Below are 14,581 nucleotides of genomic sequence, written 5' to 3'. Positions count from 1 at the left end.
CTCGTGGGGCCTCTGCGCCCTGTCTCCTGCAGACCTGGACGAATGCACCTTCCAAGAGCACCAGTGCAGCCCGAGCGCCAACTGCCTTAATGCCCCTGGCTCCTACCACTGTGCCTGCCTCCCAGGCTTTGCTGGGGATGGCTTCTTCTGCGAAGGTGAGATTGGCGAGGGGTGGGAGAGCAGGAGGGGCCTAAGAGGGACAGCTTTGGGGACTGGGCTCTGAAGTGGCCATCGTGGCCAGTTGGTTTCCTGACTCACACTGACCCAGTTCTGTCTCCATGGGTGCTGGGGAGGACATGCCTATAGCCGGCGGGGCTGCAGGCCAGGCCCGGTCACCGGGGCAGCCTTCCCTGTGGAATCTGAATGCATTGCGCCTTGTGGATGTGGGGAACAGGAACACCTACTTACTTCTCAGTGAGCCTCCTCCCTGGATCCTGAGTGTCTAAGTCCCCCGCCTGCCCCTGGCGGAGACCCCAGGGACCAGTCCCCTGCTTGCTGGCTCCCTGGTGCCGACTTGGTCACCTGCTTACCAAGTGGGAGTCTGAGTTCCCAGTGCGACTAGCACCTCATGTGACAGTGAAGGGTTCGAGTGACCATCTGCCTGCCCTGCGTGGGTCTTGGCCAGCTGGCCCCCAGCCATCTGCCTCTCGGGGCCCCTCAGACAGGGACGAATGTGCAGAGGATGTGGACCTCTGTGAGAACGGGCAGTGCCTTAATGCCCCCGGCGGGTACCGCTGCGAATGCGAGATGGGCTTCAACCCCGCAGAAGACCAGCGCACCTGCCAGGGTAAGGCCTGGGGTGGCCGGGGTGAGGACAGCGCCGGTGGGTCCCCGCAGGCAGGGCGGCCTGACCTGGCATCTCCACAGATGTGGATGAGTGCATTCTGGGAAACCTCTGTGTGTTCGGGAGCTGTGAGAACCTGCCTGGGATGTTCCGCTGCATCTGTGATGAGGGTTTTGAGCTGGACCGCAGTGGTGGCAACTGCACAGGTGTGGGGTCAGCGGGGTGGGAGTCCGGGGGGATGCAGGAGTGGGGCTGGGAGGGGGCACAGCTCGCTTTCTCGCTGCCCTCAGGCTGCTTCTCGAATGCGCTCTCCCGGGGTGGGCCTTGTCTGATTGATTGATCCCCGTTCTCATTAACCCACATTGTCGTCTGTCATCCCGTGAATTAATGCAGTAAATTAATGAATGAAGGCATATTAGCTCTACCACAGTTGTCCAAATGGTATCCCACCTGTGTGTTTAAAATGGGAGTTGGCGAAATTTTTCAGTAAAGGGTCAGATAGCAAGTATTTTTGATTCTGGGCCATACAGTCTCTGTCACAGCTATTCCACTCTGCTGTTGTAGCTCGAAAGCAGACGCAGGTGATATGAAATTGAATGGGCTTGTACCAATAAAACTTTATTCACACAAACAAGCAGGGGGCTGGATCTGGCCCACGGGTGGTCATCTGCCAATGCCTGGTTTGACAGCATGTTCTAAATGTTGGTTATGGGGCGGGGCAGATCCTGGAGGCTGCTGTCCCCTTGGCTTTCTTCCCAGGGAGGACATGGCTTGCAGCCTGGTCCCCAACATCCAGGGATTTCGTTTCCCGGGAGGAAGGTGGGAGGGACGTGGGGCGAGGGAAGGCCCCCTGCTGACGGTGCTGCCACCCCGCAGATGTCAATGAGTGTGCAGACCCGGTGAACTGCATCAACGGCCTGTGCGTCAACACCCCCGGCAGCTACCTTTGCAACTGCCCCCAGGATTTTGAGCTGAACCCCAGTGGGGTGGGCTGTGTGGGTGAGTATGCACTCAGCTCTGGCTGGGATTCTGGAGTCCGTGAGCTGGATGGGACTATATCCTGGTCACCGTGGCCTGTCAACCTGTTCAAATCCACCTGCTCCTGACAAACAATACCTTTGCTGGCTCCCAGCTAGATTGATCGTCCCGGTCGCCTGTTGAGATACAGCCTTCTGCTGTAGACACACACACAGACACAGACACACACACAGACACACTTCTTGATTTTCCTTGTTCAGAAACACCCATCACATACACGTACACGCACACACACGCACATGCATGCACAGCAGCCCACACACACGCACAGAGACATACAGTCACACACACATGCAGTTACACAGTTATCCAAACACAGAGACACACAGAGTTGAACACACAGTTACACAGCCACACACAGAGACATATAGTTACACACCCACAATTACACATGAGCACACCGTTGCACACACACACAGTCACTCACAGTTACACACTCACAGGTACATACACACACATGCACAGTCACACACACAGAGGTGCAAACACACACGCACCATTTCTTCTCTGCCATTTGCTAACCATCCCTTCTGCCTGTTCAGACACCCGGGTTGGAAACTGTTTCCTGGACACGCACGACCGAGGGGACGGTGGCATTTCCTGCAGTGCTGAGATCGGGGTTGGCGTCACCCGAGCATCGTGCTGTTGCTCTCTGGGCCGGGCCTGGGGCAACCCTTGCGAGCTGTGCCCGATGGCCAATACCAGTGAGTCCTGGGGGCTGGGGAAGAGGCGAGCACTGTGGCTTAAGCCGCAGACACCTACTAGTCCCAGTCTGGGCCTCTCTGGGGCTTAGGGGGTCATCTCTGCTAAGGGAGGGACACTGGGAACCAGGGAGGGTGGGGGCTTGCTCTGGGTCACACAGTGTATTCTTGGAAGTTCATTGCCTGGGCCTCTCTCCAAGGTGTCTTTCTGCCATCCCTGCAAATTCTTCTCTGTGTACTTATATTCACTCAATCAGTCAAACAAATATTAAGGATTCCTCTGTGCCCTTTGCTAGGGTCTGGGGACCCAGCAAAGGTCAAGCCTTTGTTGTTGGGCACCTGTACACTGTACACTGTCTGTCACCTGTAAAACAACAGCCCCAGGACTGAGAGTTGAGTTATTGTTTGAGACACAGTGATGGCTCAGGAGAAAGCCTGGAGAGGAAGGGGTAAAGGAAGGCTTCCCAAGGCAGGAGGCTTGAATGAGGTTTTGAAGGATGAGTAGGAGTTTTCTATGCAGAGTAGAGGGAAGGGTGTGCGATGCAGGGGAACAACACATGCAAAGGCCTCAGGTATGAACAGGAAGGCACCTGTTCACCTATTCAGGGGTGAGTGTGTGTGTGTGTGTGTGTGTGTGAGAGAGAGAGAGAGAGAGAGAGAGAGAGAGAGAGAGAGAGAGAGAGAGATGCAGGGAGGGAGGGATGGAGAGAGGCCAGGGTATTCCTTTCATGGGAGAAACCTGAGATCACTCTAGGGTCTGGTTTTGGACCAGAAGGAATTAGGAATTCCTCCTTCCCACCCCCAGCTACTACCACACGATCCATCTGTTCATATGTTGAATTTAAACACATGTTTACACACGCATACACACACATACACCAGTGCAGATACTGGACCCCCCAGGATTGGCCAATGTGTCCTGGCCCCAAGTGGTTGAGGAGGTAAGGAAGTAGTCGGTGTAGTAAAGGACTGCAGGACCTACTCCTGAGCCCTTCTTAGGGTCCTCCACTCCCCTGCTTCCCCTGGGCTTTGCCAAAGTGCACTGCCCCACACCCTTCACAAGAGCCTGTTTCCCTTGCAGCTGAGTACAGAACCTTGTGCCCAGGTGGCGAGGGTTTCCGGCCCAACCCCATCACTGTCATTCTGGAAGGTGAGTTCCTGGCAGACCATCCATCACACACCCACCAATTGACCTTTGTTTCATCACTGCCTCACCAAAGTGCAGAGTTGGGCAGTTTTGGGGAGGCCCAGATCCTCCTGCCTAGAGGCTAGGCAGTGAGGCCAAACTGTGCTTTTAGTTTGTGGTGAATTTTTTGTCTTTTCTTTCAGCCATCTTTTCTTTCACCTGTTGGTTCATCCATCCATCCATCCATCCATCCATCCATCCATCCATCCATCCATCTATCCTTCCTTTTATTCATCCCCCATCCACCTATCTATCCATCTATCCATCCATCCTCCATCCATATATCCATTTCTCATGCATCCGTCATCTTTCCTTCTTTCCATCCATCCATCTATATACATACATTCATGCATACATTTATTCCTACACTCATCCACCATCCATCCATTCATCCATCTACTCACTTACCTACCCACCCAGCCATTCGTCCATCCATCCATCCATCCACTCATTCATCTTTTCGTCCATTGACTCATTTGCTTATTCACCCATCTACTTTTCATATCCATCTATCCATCTATCCATCCATCCGTCCATCCATCCACTCACTTACCTATCCATCCATTCATCTATCTATTCATCTCTCCATCCATCTACCCATCCATCCATCCATCCATCCACCCACTCATTTACCTATCCATCCATTCATTCATCTACTAACCAATCCATCCATTTACTCATCCATCTTCTCTATTGACCCACTTGTTTCTTCACTCATCCATTACTTTTTATATCTATCCATCCACTTATTTACCTATCCAGCTACCCGTCCATTCATTTCCCATCCATTCATTTCCCATCCATCCATCCATCCATCCATCCACTCATCTATTTCTTATCCATTCACACTCTTGCTTATTCACTCATCCACTACTTTTCTTATCTATTCTCCTACCGACCCATCCATTCATGCATCCATGCGTACATGTATACGTCCTTTTATCCAGAAGGTATGGTGAGATTGGAGAATTCCATTGAGAGGAAACTATGTGATGGATGGATGGATGGATGGATGGGATAAAGGAAAAGGGGATGCATTCAGGGTGATACTGACACAAGAGAGTCTGGGTGTGGCCTCCAGGATAGGCCCTGGACTGAACCCTCCAAATATCTCACAGCTTCCAGGTATTCCTGAAGAAGCAGGACTGGCTCCTCCAGGGCCCTAGGGAGCCCAGGGCAGGGCATGGGTGTCCCTGAGTCCTCTGCTTGGGTTTAGTTTCCAAGTATGGCCTTCTCACTTCCTCACAGACATTGACGAGTGCCAGGAACTGCCAGGGCTGTGCCAGGGGGGTGACTGTGTCAACACTTTCGGCAGTTTTCAATGCGAGTGCCCAGCTGGCTACCACCTGCATGAGGACACCCGCATCTGCGAGGGTAAGCCTGGACCCTCCCCGCCCACCCTGCTTCCCTCCCAGCCTCACCTCCTCCTCCTCAGGTACTGGGGTCTGAAATGCCCCTAAGAGCCTGCTCACCCACCTTGCTGCCTGAGGCCCATTGGAAGGGTGGGGAAAGCTTCAATGCATGCCCTAGTCTGCACTCTGCTTTGCTGCCTTCTCCCAGTCATCTGACCATCAGCCTTCCCACTCAGAAATGACCTGGCTTTGCTACAGCAGTCATGCCCTTCCTCCTTTGGGCAAAAGCTGACCAAGGCCCAGAGCCAAAACTGGGAAGGGAAAGACACAGAAGGAATGGGCCCACCTTTCCTTCAAGCATTACTTCACTTGTCTTCTTCTTCTTCTCGTTTGAGCATCATAGAAATGACCAACAGTTCACTGGTATCTGTGACTGTGTGTCACCACTGTGGTGAGCATCCTCATTTGTCATTCATTCATGACAACAGCCCCATGAGGGAGATATTCCCATTATGATCCCATTTTTCAGATGTAACAACCGAGGCTTATGGAGGTTAAGTGACTTTTTGAGAGGCAAGAGCTAATAAGTAATGGAAACTGGCTTTGAACCCCGCCATTCTGATCCCTGAGCCTGAACTCTTTAAAGCAGTGTACCAAATTCATTCATTCATTTGTTCATTCATGCATTAATCCATTCTTTTTCTTTCAACAAAATTAGCTGGGCACCTACATCCAAACAGACTCTAACAACAGCTCACAAGGACAGCATATCTTTTGCTCTGAGCAGCACTGTTTCAAAACTTAAAGAAATGGTGAAGGAAGGGAGAGATTTAAGATCGAAAGCGATTTCCTCTGTACATGGATATGGGAGCTGTCAATCCAGAATCAGAACCCAAAATGCTTGAAAAATGTCTCATTCCTCCCATTCTCCCCCATCCCATAGAATATTATCAGAAAAAGAGACAATTGCCATCAATAAATAATGGCGATGTGCGAAGTTTCTTGGCTGTCACAGAGTGGGGGACTAACCTGAATGTTGACCTTGGACATGCAGTCTTGTAGGGCCAGTTTGTGCCCTTGAAGGCTGCAGTCCATGCAGCCCTTCCCAGCAGCCAGACTCAAAGGCCCTCTACTATGAAGTCCCCTGGCTTGGTTTAAGGCTCTGCCATCACTATCTTTTTCATATAATTTCAACAATAAAGCCCTGGTTTTCGTGTTGCACTGAGCAAATTCTGTAGCCCGTCCTTATTGAATAGTTTGTCTCACTTCTGGAATCACGGGGTCATATAAGAATTCTATGTGTGACTTTTTGAGGAACTGCCAAACTGTTTTCCACGGTAGCTGCACCATTTTCATTCCCACCATCAACGTGTGACGGTTCTGATTGCTCCACATCCTCACCAACATTTTCCCCCATTGTTTAAAGTTATACCATCCTAGTGGGTGTGAAGTCATATCTCATCTCAATTTTAATTTGCATTTCCCTAATGATGAATGAGGTTGAGCATTTTTTCATGTGTTTATTAACCATTTGCATATCTTTGTTGGAGAAATGTTTATTTCAGTTTTTTGCCCATTTTTAAGTTGGGTTGTTTGTCTTTTTGTTGTTGAGTTGCAAGAGTTCTTTATATATTCTGGATATAAGACTCTTCAGATATATGATTTGCAAATAGTTCTCCCATCCTGTGGTTGTCTTTTCACTTTCTTAATAGTGTCCATTGATACAAGTTTTAATTTTGATGAAGTCCAATTTATCTGGTTTGTGTTTGTTTTTGTTTTTTTAGCTTGTGCTTTTGGTGTCATACCTAAGAATCCACTGCCAAACGCAAAGTCATTAAGATTTACGCCTATGTTTTCTTCTAAAAGTTTTGTAGTTTTAGCTTTTACATTTAGGTCTTCTATTTTGAGTTTTTGTTTTGTATATGGTGTGAGGTAGGGGTCCAACTTTATTCTTTTGCATGTGAAAATCCAATTGTCCCAGTGACATTTGTTGAAGAGAATCTTCTTTTCCCATCGAATGGACTTGTCAGAAATCAGTTGATTGTAGACATATGAGTTTGTTTCTGGACTATAATTTTAACCCCTTGATTTATCAGTCTATCCTTATGCCAGGACCACACTTTTGGTTACTGTAGCATTGTAAGTTTTGCAATTGGGAAGTGTGAATCCTCCAACTTTGTTTTTCTCGTTCTAAGATTGTTTTGGCTATTTGGCATCCCTTGCAATTCCAAATGAATTTTAGAATCAGCTTTTCCATTTCTGAAAAAAAACCAAAGAAGTCATTAGGATTTTGAGAGGAGTGATTACACTGAAACTGTAAATCGCTTTGGGGAGTACTGGCATCTTAAAAATAAGTCTTCTAATCTGTTACACAGGGTGTCTTTCCATTTATATAGGTCTTCTCAAATTTTTTTCTGTAATGTTTTATAGTTTTCAGTGTGTATCTTTCACCTCTTTTGTTAAATTTATTGGTAGTATATAGAAATACACGTGATATTTGTGTGTTGATGTCATATCCTGCAATTATGCTGACCTCATTTATTAGCGCCAATAGTTTGTATTTTATGGATTCTTTAGGATTTCCTATGGATCAAATCCCCTGATTGTTGTAAGTTTTGGCTAGATTCCACAATCCTGCAAAAGTTGATTTTGTCTTTTTTTTTGCTAGCTCAATAGTTGTTTTTGTTGAGAAATGGAGCCCTGACATTCCCTACTCTGTCATTTTTCAGTGACGTCACTTCTAGCACGCTAATATTCTGACACTTGTTTTTGTACAGCCCACTAAGAATACTTTTTACATTTTTTAAAATGGATCAAAAAAATCAAAAGAAAAATATATTGTGACACATGAAATTCACATTTCAGTGTCCATAAATCAAGTTTTATTGGCATACAGCCCATCTGTTAACCTATTGTCTATGAATGCTTTTACACTATAATGGCAGAGTGAACAGCTATGTCAGAGACCATGGTTTTGAGCATGAAACTGAAAATAATTTACTATGTGCCCTGTACAGAAAAAGTTTCCTGCCTCTGGGCTAGAGGATTGATCAGATTGAGAGTCAACGTTTTTTTTCCAAGTGCTAACCTAAAAGTAAAAGGCCTTTCAAAGTGAGAGGCAACAAGCCTCTACTTGAAATTTTTAAAAAAGAATAGCTATTCAGGGAGCATTGATTCAAGCAAAACCCAACTAGTGTTCTGTTTAGGAGACAAAGGCAAGGGGTATTGATGAGAAAGGGAACAATTACATCAATTGGAGCAGGTAAGCTAACAATGTTTTTAACTTTCAGTCTATAGTTATCAGTCCAGGAGTCCTCATATCTGCTTTCTTGTTATCTTTGCAAACAGTTGTTTGGGCACAAAGTTGCGTTAGGCCCAGTCCAAAGGTTATTTTGCTCTGTTTTAACATCCAAAAGTTTGAGGCACCAGACGTGCAAGGCAGTTCCTCTGGGATGGTAGCGCCAACTTTTTTTTTTTTTTTTTTTTAATCTATTGGGGTGACAATTGTTAGTAAAATTACATAGATTTCAGGTGTATAATTCTGTATTACATCATCTATAAATCCCATTGTGTGTTCACCACCCGGAGTCAGTTCTCCTTCCAGCACCATATATTTGAAGCTCCAACTTTTAAAGTGGCTTCATTTAGATTATTTTTTGACACAAGGATGCATTCATTATTCACAGGGCTCTTGCTTCCTATCATATCACATTAGGAAGCCCGTGGTTGCCCCACTCTTGGTCATAATATAATTACTGCATGGGCTCAGGTCATATTTTTTCTTAATAGAAGTGGGATCATAGTGAACTTTTTTTTTTCACGTAACACCATGTCGTATCTTTCCATGTCACTAAAATGTCTGCATTTTAAGCTAATCTTGACACCAAACTCAAACCCATGTGAGGTGACTCCACCAGACCTGGGGTGGGAGGTTATCAAGACAGTTCCTGGACGCTGTCCCTCCCTCCCCTACAGACATTGACGAATGCTCCGCACACTCGGGCATCTGTGGCCCCGGTACCTGCTACAACACCCTGGGGAACTACACGTGTGTCTGCCCTGCGGAGTACCTGCCAGTGAATGGTGGCAACAACTGCATGGGTACGGAGTATGACGATGGGAGACTGGCTGTTGTGAAAGCATCACGTGGGTGTGGAAGAAACTTCTGGGAGTCTCCAAGCCTTGGAAGAGTGTGGAGAGACGTGTTTGGGGGAGGAGAGAGAGGACGGTGCATGTATTTGAGATGCAGAGATGCTGCAGTGAATAAGGCTGCAGGGCTCAGGGGCCCAGGGCTGTCAGGAATAGTTGTCCAGGTTGTGCACTGCCCAAAAAAGGCTAAAAAATGAATGTCACTTTCAAGTGTGCCGGGGTAGAGATATCAAGCCAGTAATTTTCAAATGGATTCGTGAATGAGTGCTGATTTGTCTGGCCCTCTCTTCCTCTGACTTGGGTGTCTCTTACTACACTTTTCTCCCCAACCCAACTGCAGACATGAGGAAGAGCGTCTGCTTCCGGCATTATAACGGCACATGTCGGAATGAACTGGCTTTTAACGTAACCCGGAAGATGTGCTGCTGCTCCTACAACATCGGCCAGGCCTGGAATAGACCTTGCCAGGCCTGCCCCACTCCTGCCAGTCGTGAGTGCCCTTCCCCCATCTTCTTTAAGCTTGGTGCTTTTAGTGTAATGTTTAAGGTGGCACCCCCCCTTTGGGCTCCCTGATTAGTCTACGTTGTTCTTATGAGAGCTAAAGAATTTAAGTTATGTCCCAATGTATGGAAATCAATACTTTTTGGGTGGGCAAGACATCCTTTCCATGTCACACATTTGGGGAATTCAGGATTGATTAGTGAGACTTTCATTTGTGGTAAAGGTCCTTGAAGACTCACAGACTATTTGGAGGGGTCAGTGAATGTCTGGGGCCAGGTCATAAAGCACAACTGGTTACAGCAACCAGGAGAAGCTCTGGGGAGGATTGCTGAAAATATTAGTCAGGATGAAGAGGGCTGTTCCAGGCAGGGAATAGCATGAGCAAAGGCCTGGAGGCAGGACTGAGCAGTAGATCATTTTGGCAGCTGAGACAAAGCCTATTAGAATAATCTAGCAGCCAGCCCATGTATCAGAAAGAGCTGCAGGAATGAAGCAGTGATTAGAAGGGGGCAACTAGACGGTTATAGTTATATTAGTACTATTGACTGAATTTTTATGTTTGCCCAAAATTCATATGTTGAAACACTAACACGTGGCGGTGTTTGGAGGTGGGGCCTTGGGAGGTCATTAGTTCATGCAGGTAGCGTCCTCATGAATGGAATTAGTGTTCTTATCAGAAGAGACACGAGAGAGATTTTCTCTGTCATGTGAGGACACAACAAGAAGGTGTCCATCTGCACATCAGGAAGAGAGCTCTCACCAGACACTGAATATGCTGGTGCCTTGATCTGGGACTTCTAGCCTCCAGAACTGTGAGAAATCAATGTTGGTTGTTTAAGCCACCTAGTCTATGGTATTTTGTTATAGCACCCCAGACTGAGACAATTTGTTCTGAAGGCTGCAGTAACAAGTTAGCCTACCACATACTTGGTGGCTTAAAGAACCCAGAAAGTCAGAAATCAAAGTGTTGGCAGGGCCACACTCCCTCCAGAGACTCAGAGAAGATTCTTCCTTGCCTCTTCCAGTATTTGGTGACTCCAGGTGTCTCTGTTAACTTGACCTGTAGCTGTGTCACCCTGACCTCTGCCTTATCTCACATGGCTTCTCCTTGAGTCTCTGCGTGTCTCTCCTTATAAGGACACCAATCATTGCATTTAGTGCCGACCTCAATCCTGGACAACCTCATCTTAACTTGATTACATCTGCGAAGACCCTATTTCCAAGAAAGATCCCATTCAGAGGTTGTGAGTGGACATGAACTTGGAGTAGAGGTCATTGTTCAACCCAGTGGAGTGAAATGGGTAGCAGTCATTACTGGGCATTCTGGGTACTGCTGGGCCCTGTTCTGGGCTCCAGGGATCAAGAATAAGGCATACCTAAGTGTGCAGTCTGGAAGGTGCAAAGGGCCAATTCTGACCAGAAGACTGTGAAGACAGGTCAAATGTCACCCACGGGTTGTGTGCTGGGACTTAGGTACCTGCCTGGCCGGATCTTGTGCACCTGAATCTGAGGTGCAAGTGTCATAACACAAGGCAGATGTTCACACCAGGAAAGGGGCTGCTGAGATTGGTCCGTTCTCATCACGATGTACGCAGAAGAGTGAGGGCCAGGGCAGGGACCTAGGGACAGGTGGCAAGGTGGCATTGCCCAAATGCCTGTCCATCAGGTGGGTCCAGGGTCACGTACCCTTCCTGGGGATTGAGATTGGGCAGGATCTTGGTGTCAGCAGTGGGATGTAAGTAAAGAGTGAATTACCTTGGAGGCGTTCTTAACCCATGGGTGGCGCCATCAGCTGTCTGGGGTCAGAGTGGCAGGTCAGGGGGAGCCTAAGGGACTCTTCCTTCCCTGTGGGCTGCCCTGAGTCCTCAAGGTTGAAATGGGCTGTGCTAAGGAACAGCAAAGGAAACAGCCTGTGCAAAGCTGTGGTGGCCTGACAGAGCAGGGCATATCTGGATGTGTAATAACATCAATGTCACGGGAGGGCAGGAGACACTGTTGGCGGCAGGGTGGGGCCAGGAGGTACAAACTGAACGGTCTGTTTTATGGTGAGGACATTGGGGTGTGGTTGGCGGTGCTCAGGCAGGGAAAAGATGAGGGAGGTCAAGTGGGGGGAGGGAGAGAGATTAGTTCCTAAAGGCCAAATGAGGGCTGGGCTCCAGGGATAGAGGAGGTGCTGGGGGTGTGGGAAGAGGAGGGAGAGGGGATGTCCTTCCAGGGAGCCTGCAGCCTACCATCCCCACCCTGTTCTCCTTTGCCCAGTCGACTACCAGGTCCTGTGCGGAAACCAGGTCCCCGGCTTCATCATTGACATCCATACAGGGAAGTCCCTCGGTGAGTGGCCACTGCCCTCCAGCCCATAGCTCCAGGTCTCTGTCCCGTGAGTCCTGACTGCTCCCTTCCCCTCCCCTACACTTCTTTCCCTTTCACCCTCCCCCACTCCATGCCCCCCTGCATTTCCAGACCCCCAGGCCAGGCCAGGAATCCTGCCCTCAAATTTAAGAAAAACAACAGTAGGAGTATTATTATTATTGTTCATTTTTAAAACTTCTGATAAAATAACACATAAAATGTACCATTTTAACCATTCTTAAATGTTAGTTCAGTGGCATTAATTAAGTACACTCACATTGTTGTGGAACCATCACCACAATCTATCTCTAGAACGTTCTCATCTTCCCAAACTGACAGTCTGTCCCCATAAAACTCTCACTCCCGACCCACCTCCCCCAGCCCCCACCCCCACCATCTACTTCCTGTCTCTATGAATCTGACTCCTCTGGGGACTTCATATGAGTGGAATCACACAGTATTTGTCCTCTGTGTCTAGCTTATCTCACTGAGCATAATGTCCCCAAGGTTCATCCGGGTTGCAGCTGTGTCACCGTCAGAACACTTCCTGTTTAAGTTAAATGAGGTTTTGTACAATTTAATACCTACATGCCAAGTTTCAGCTGTGTGGTATTTAATTCTGAGCCCATTTCCAGCGGTTTTCACCCCATGGATGTATTTTCCTTATTTTAAACAATTGGAACATGGCAGATAAGTTCTACTTCCCCTCCAGTCACCACCTCAAATCTAAGTCCCCTTCACACTCCCTTAGTGTTCCCATGCTTTATGCCCGGAGTATTTCTTTCCAGTTCTTTCTTTCTTTCTTTCTTTCTTTTTTTTTTTTTATGAGTTTATGTTTATTTATTTATTTTTTTAAAATTCAAGTTTATTGGGGTGACAATTGCCAGCAAAGTTACATAGATTTCAGGTGTACAACTCTGCACCACATTATCTAGTTCTTTCTTCATGCATTTAAATACACACAGAAGTTTCCCATTGAAAATGTGTGGCTTTCTTTTCTGGGGAATTTGACAGAAATTCTGTGATTTCCCTACATATTGGTCTGTAACTTTCTTTTTGCACGCAGAAGTAAGTTGTGAAGAATCGGCCAGGTTACTATATGTAGGCCTCCTTCCCCTTTGGCCCTGCTGTCTAGTATATTCTATGTGTAGACATGTCCCGGGTCACAAGCCTGTCCCCCACAGATGATGAGCATTTAGGTGTGCCCAGGTTCTTTTTTTTACATATAATAGCTTTATGGAAATATAATTCACGTACTATACACTTCATCATTTAAAGTACACAATTCAGTGTGGTTTTTTTTGTATATAATAGACCCTTGAACATCATGGGGGTTGGGGTGCCTCATATAACTTCCTCAGATAACTTTCAACTCCCCAAATTCCCCCAAATTTTAGCTACTGTGGACTGGAAGCCTTACCGATAACCAACAGTCGAGTAACACGTATTTTGTATGTTATATATATTGATACTGTGCTCTTACAATAAAGTAAGCTAGAGACAAGAAAATGTCATGAAGAAAATCATAAGGAAAATACATTTACAGTATGTATTGGTGTAAAAAACCCGTGTATAATTGCAGTTCAAACCTGTGTTGTTGAAGGGCCAACTGTATACACAGAGTTGTTCAACCATCACCTCAATCTAAGTTGAGAACATGTTTATCACACAAAGAGAGACCCAGGCGTCATATTAGTCACTCCCCATTCTGTCCTCCCCCAGCCGCTGGCAACCATTATTCTACTTTCCATCTCTGGCTGTGCCTCTTCTAGACATTTCATGTAAATAGAATCGTGAAATGTGACCTTTTGTGTCTGGCATCTCTCATGAGCACCGTGTGTTCAAGATCCATTCACATTGTAGTGAGTGTCAGTGCTTCCTTCCTTTTTAAGGCTGAGTAATATTCCGGAGTGTGGGTGGGCCACGTTGTGCTATCCATTCACCCGTTGACATTTCCAGTTTCTTGCAAACGTTGTCCCAGGACCTCCCCGTGCAGCTTCCTGCTGACACGCGGGCTGCTTTATTCCAGCAGAGCCCTCAAAGCAGGCTTGCTGGGCCACAGCAAATGTGATTTTAGTTGTGAAAGACTCTCGCCCCTGCTCTAGGCTTTCCTCCCTCATCCTGATCTCATTTTGGCTACAGCAGGATTTTTCCAGCATGGGCTGGTGTGGGGCTGCTTCTCCCAGACTGTGGTCCCTTAGCTCAGGGTCCCCAGGTGTTCCCGGGGACTGGGCTGCCCCTGATGCTGGTGCCCTCCCCAGACATCGACGAGTGCGGGGAGATCCCTGCCATCTGTGCCAGCGGGGTCTGCATCAACCAGATTGGGAGCTTCCGCTGCGAGTGCCCCACGGGTTTCAGCTACAACAGCGTGCTGCTGATCTGCGAAGGTGCCACCTCCCTGGCCTCCCCATCCCTGGGTGGGATGCTGGACCTTCACCCCATACCATCTGGGCACATCATTTAAGCTATGTAAACCTCAGTTTCCCCCTGTTTAATGGGGCTCACGCCTTTTCGAGGGGCT

The 14,581-nt window shown here is 47.5% G+C and overlaps 1 protein-coding gene across 1 annotated transcript in view; it reads left to right on the top strand.

Annotated features, from left to right (window-relative positions):
- The window catches only part of FBN3 (fibrillin 3), a 59,575-nt gene that overhangs the window by 24,901 nt on the left and 20,093 nt on the right, over nucleotides 1–14,581 (top strand). Inside the window, exons 33-43 of the mRNA XM_033133378.1 lie at nucleotides 33–155; nucleotides 662–787; nucleotides 868–990; nucleotides 1,661–1,783; nucleotides 2,365–2,526; nucleotides 3,605–3,673; nucleotides 4,958–5,083; nucleotides 9,037–9,162; nucleotides 9,551–9,700; nucleotides 11,971–12,042; nucleotides 14,322–14,447. Coding sequence (XP_032989269.1) covers nucleotides 33–155; nucleotides 662–787; nucleotides 868–990; nucleotides 1,661–1,783; nucleotides 2,365–2,526; nucleotides 3,605–3,673; nucleotides 4,958–5,083; nucleotides 9,037–9,162; nucleotides 9,551–9,700; nucleotides 11,971–12,042; nucleotides 14,322–14,447 — 1,326 coding nt within the window. The remainder of the gene's footprint in view (nucleotides 1–32; nucleotides 156–661; nucleotides 788–867; nucleotides 991–1,660; nucleotides 1,784–2,364; nucleotides 2,527–3,604; nucleotides 3,674–4,957; nucleotides 5,084–9,036; nucleotides 9,163–9,550; nucleotides 9,701–11,970; nucleotides 12,043–14,321; nucleotides 14,448–14,581) is intronic.

This window comes from Rhinolophus ferrumequinum, chromosome 18 (genome assembly GCF_004115265.2).
Source record: "Rhinolophus ferrumequinum isolate MPI-CBG mRhiFer1 chromosome 18, mRhiFer1_v1.p, whole genome shotgun sequence".
NCBI lineage: Eukaryota > Metazoa > Chordata > Mammalia > Chiroptera > Rhinolophidae > Rhinolophus > Rhinolophus ferrumequinum.
This window is presented reverse-complemented; position numbering and strand designations above follow the sequence as displayed.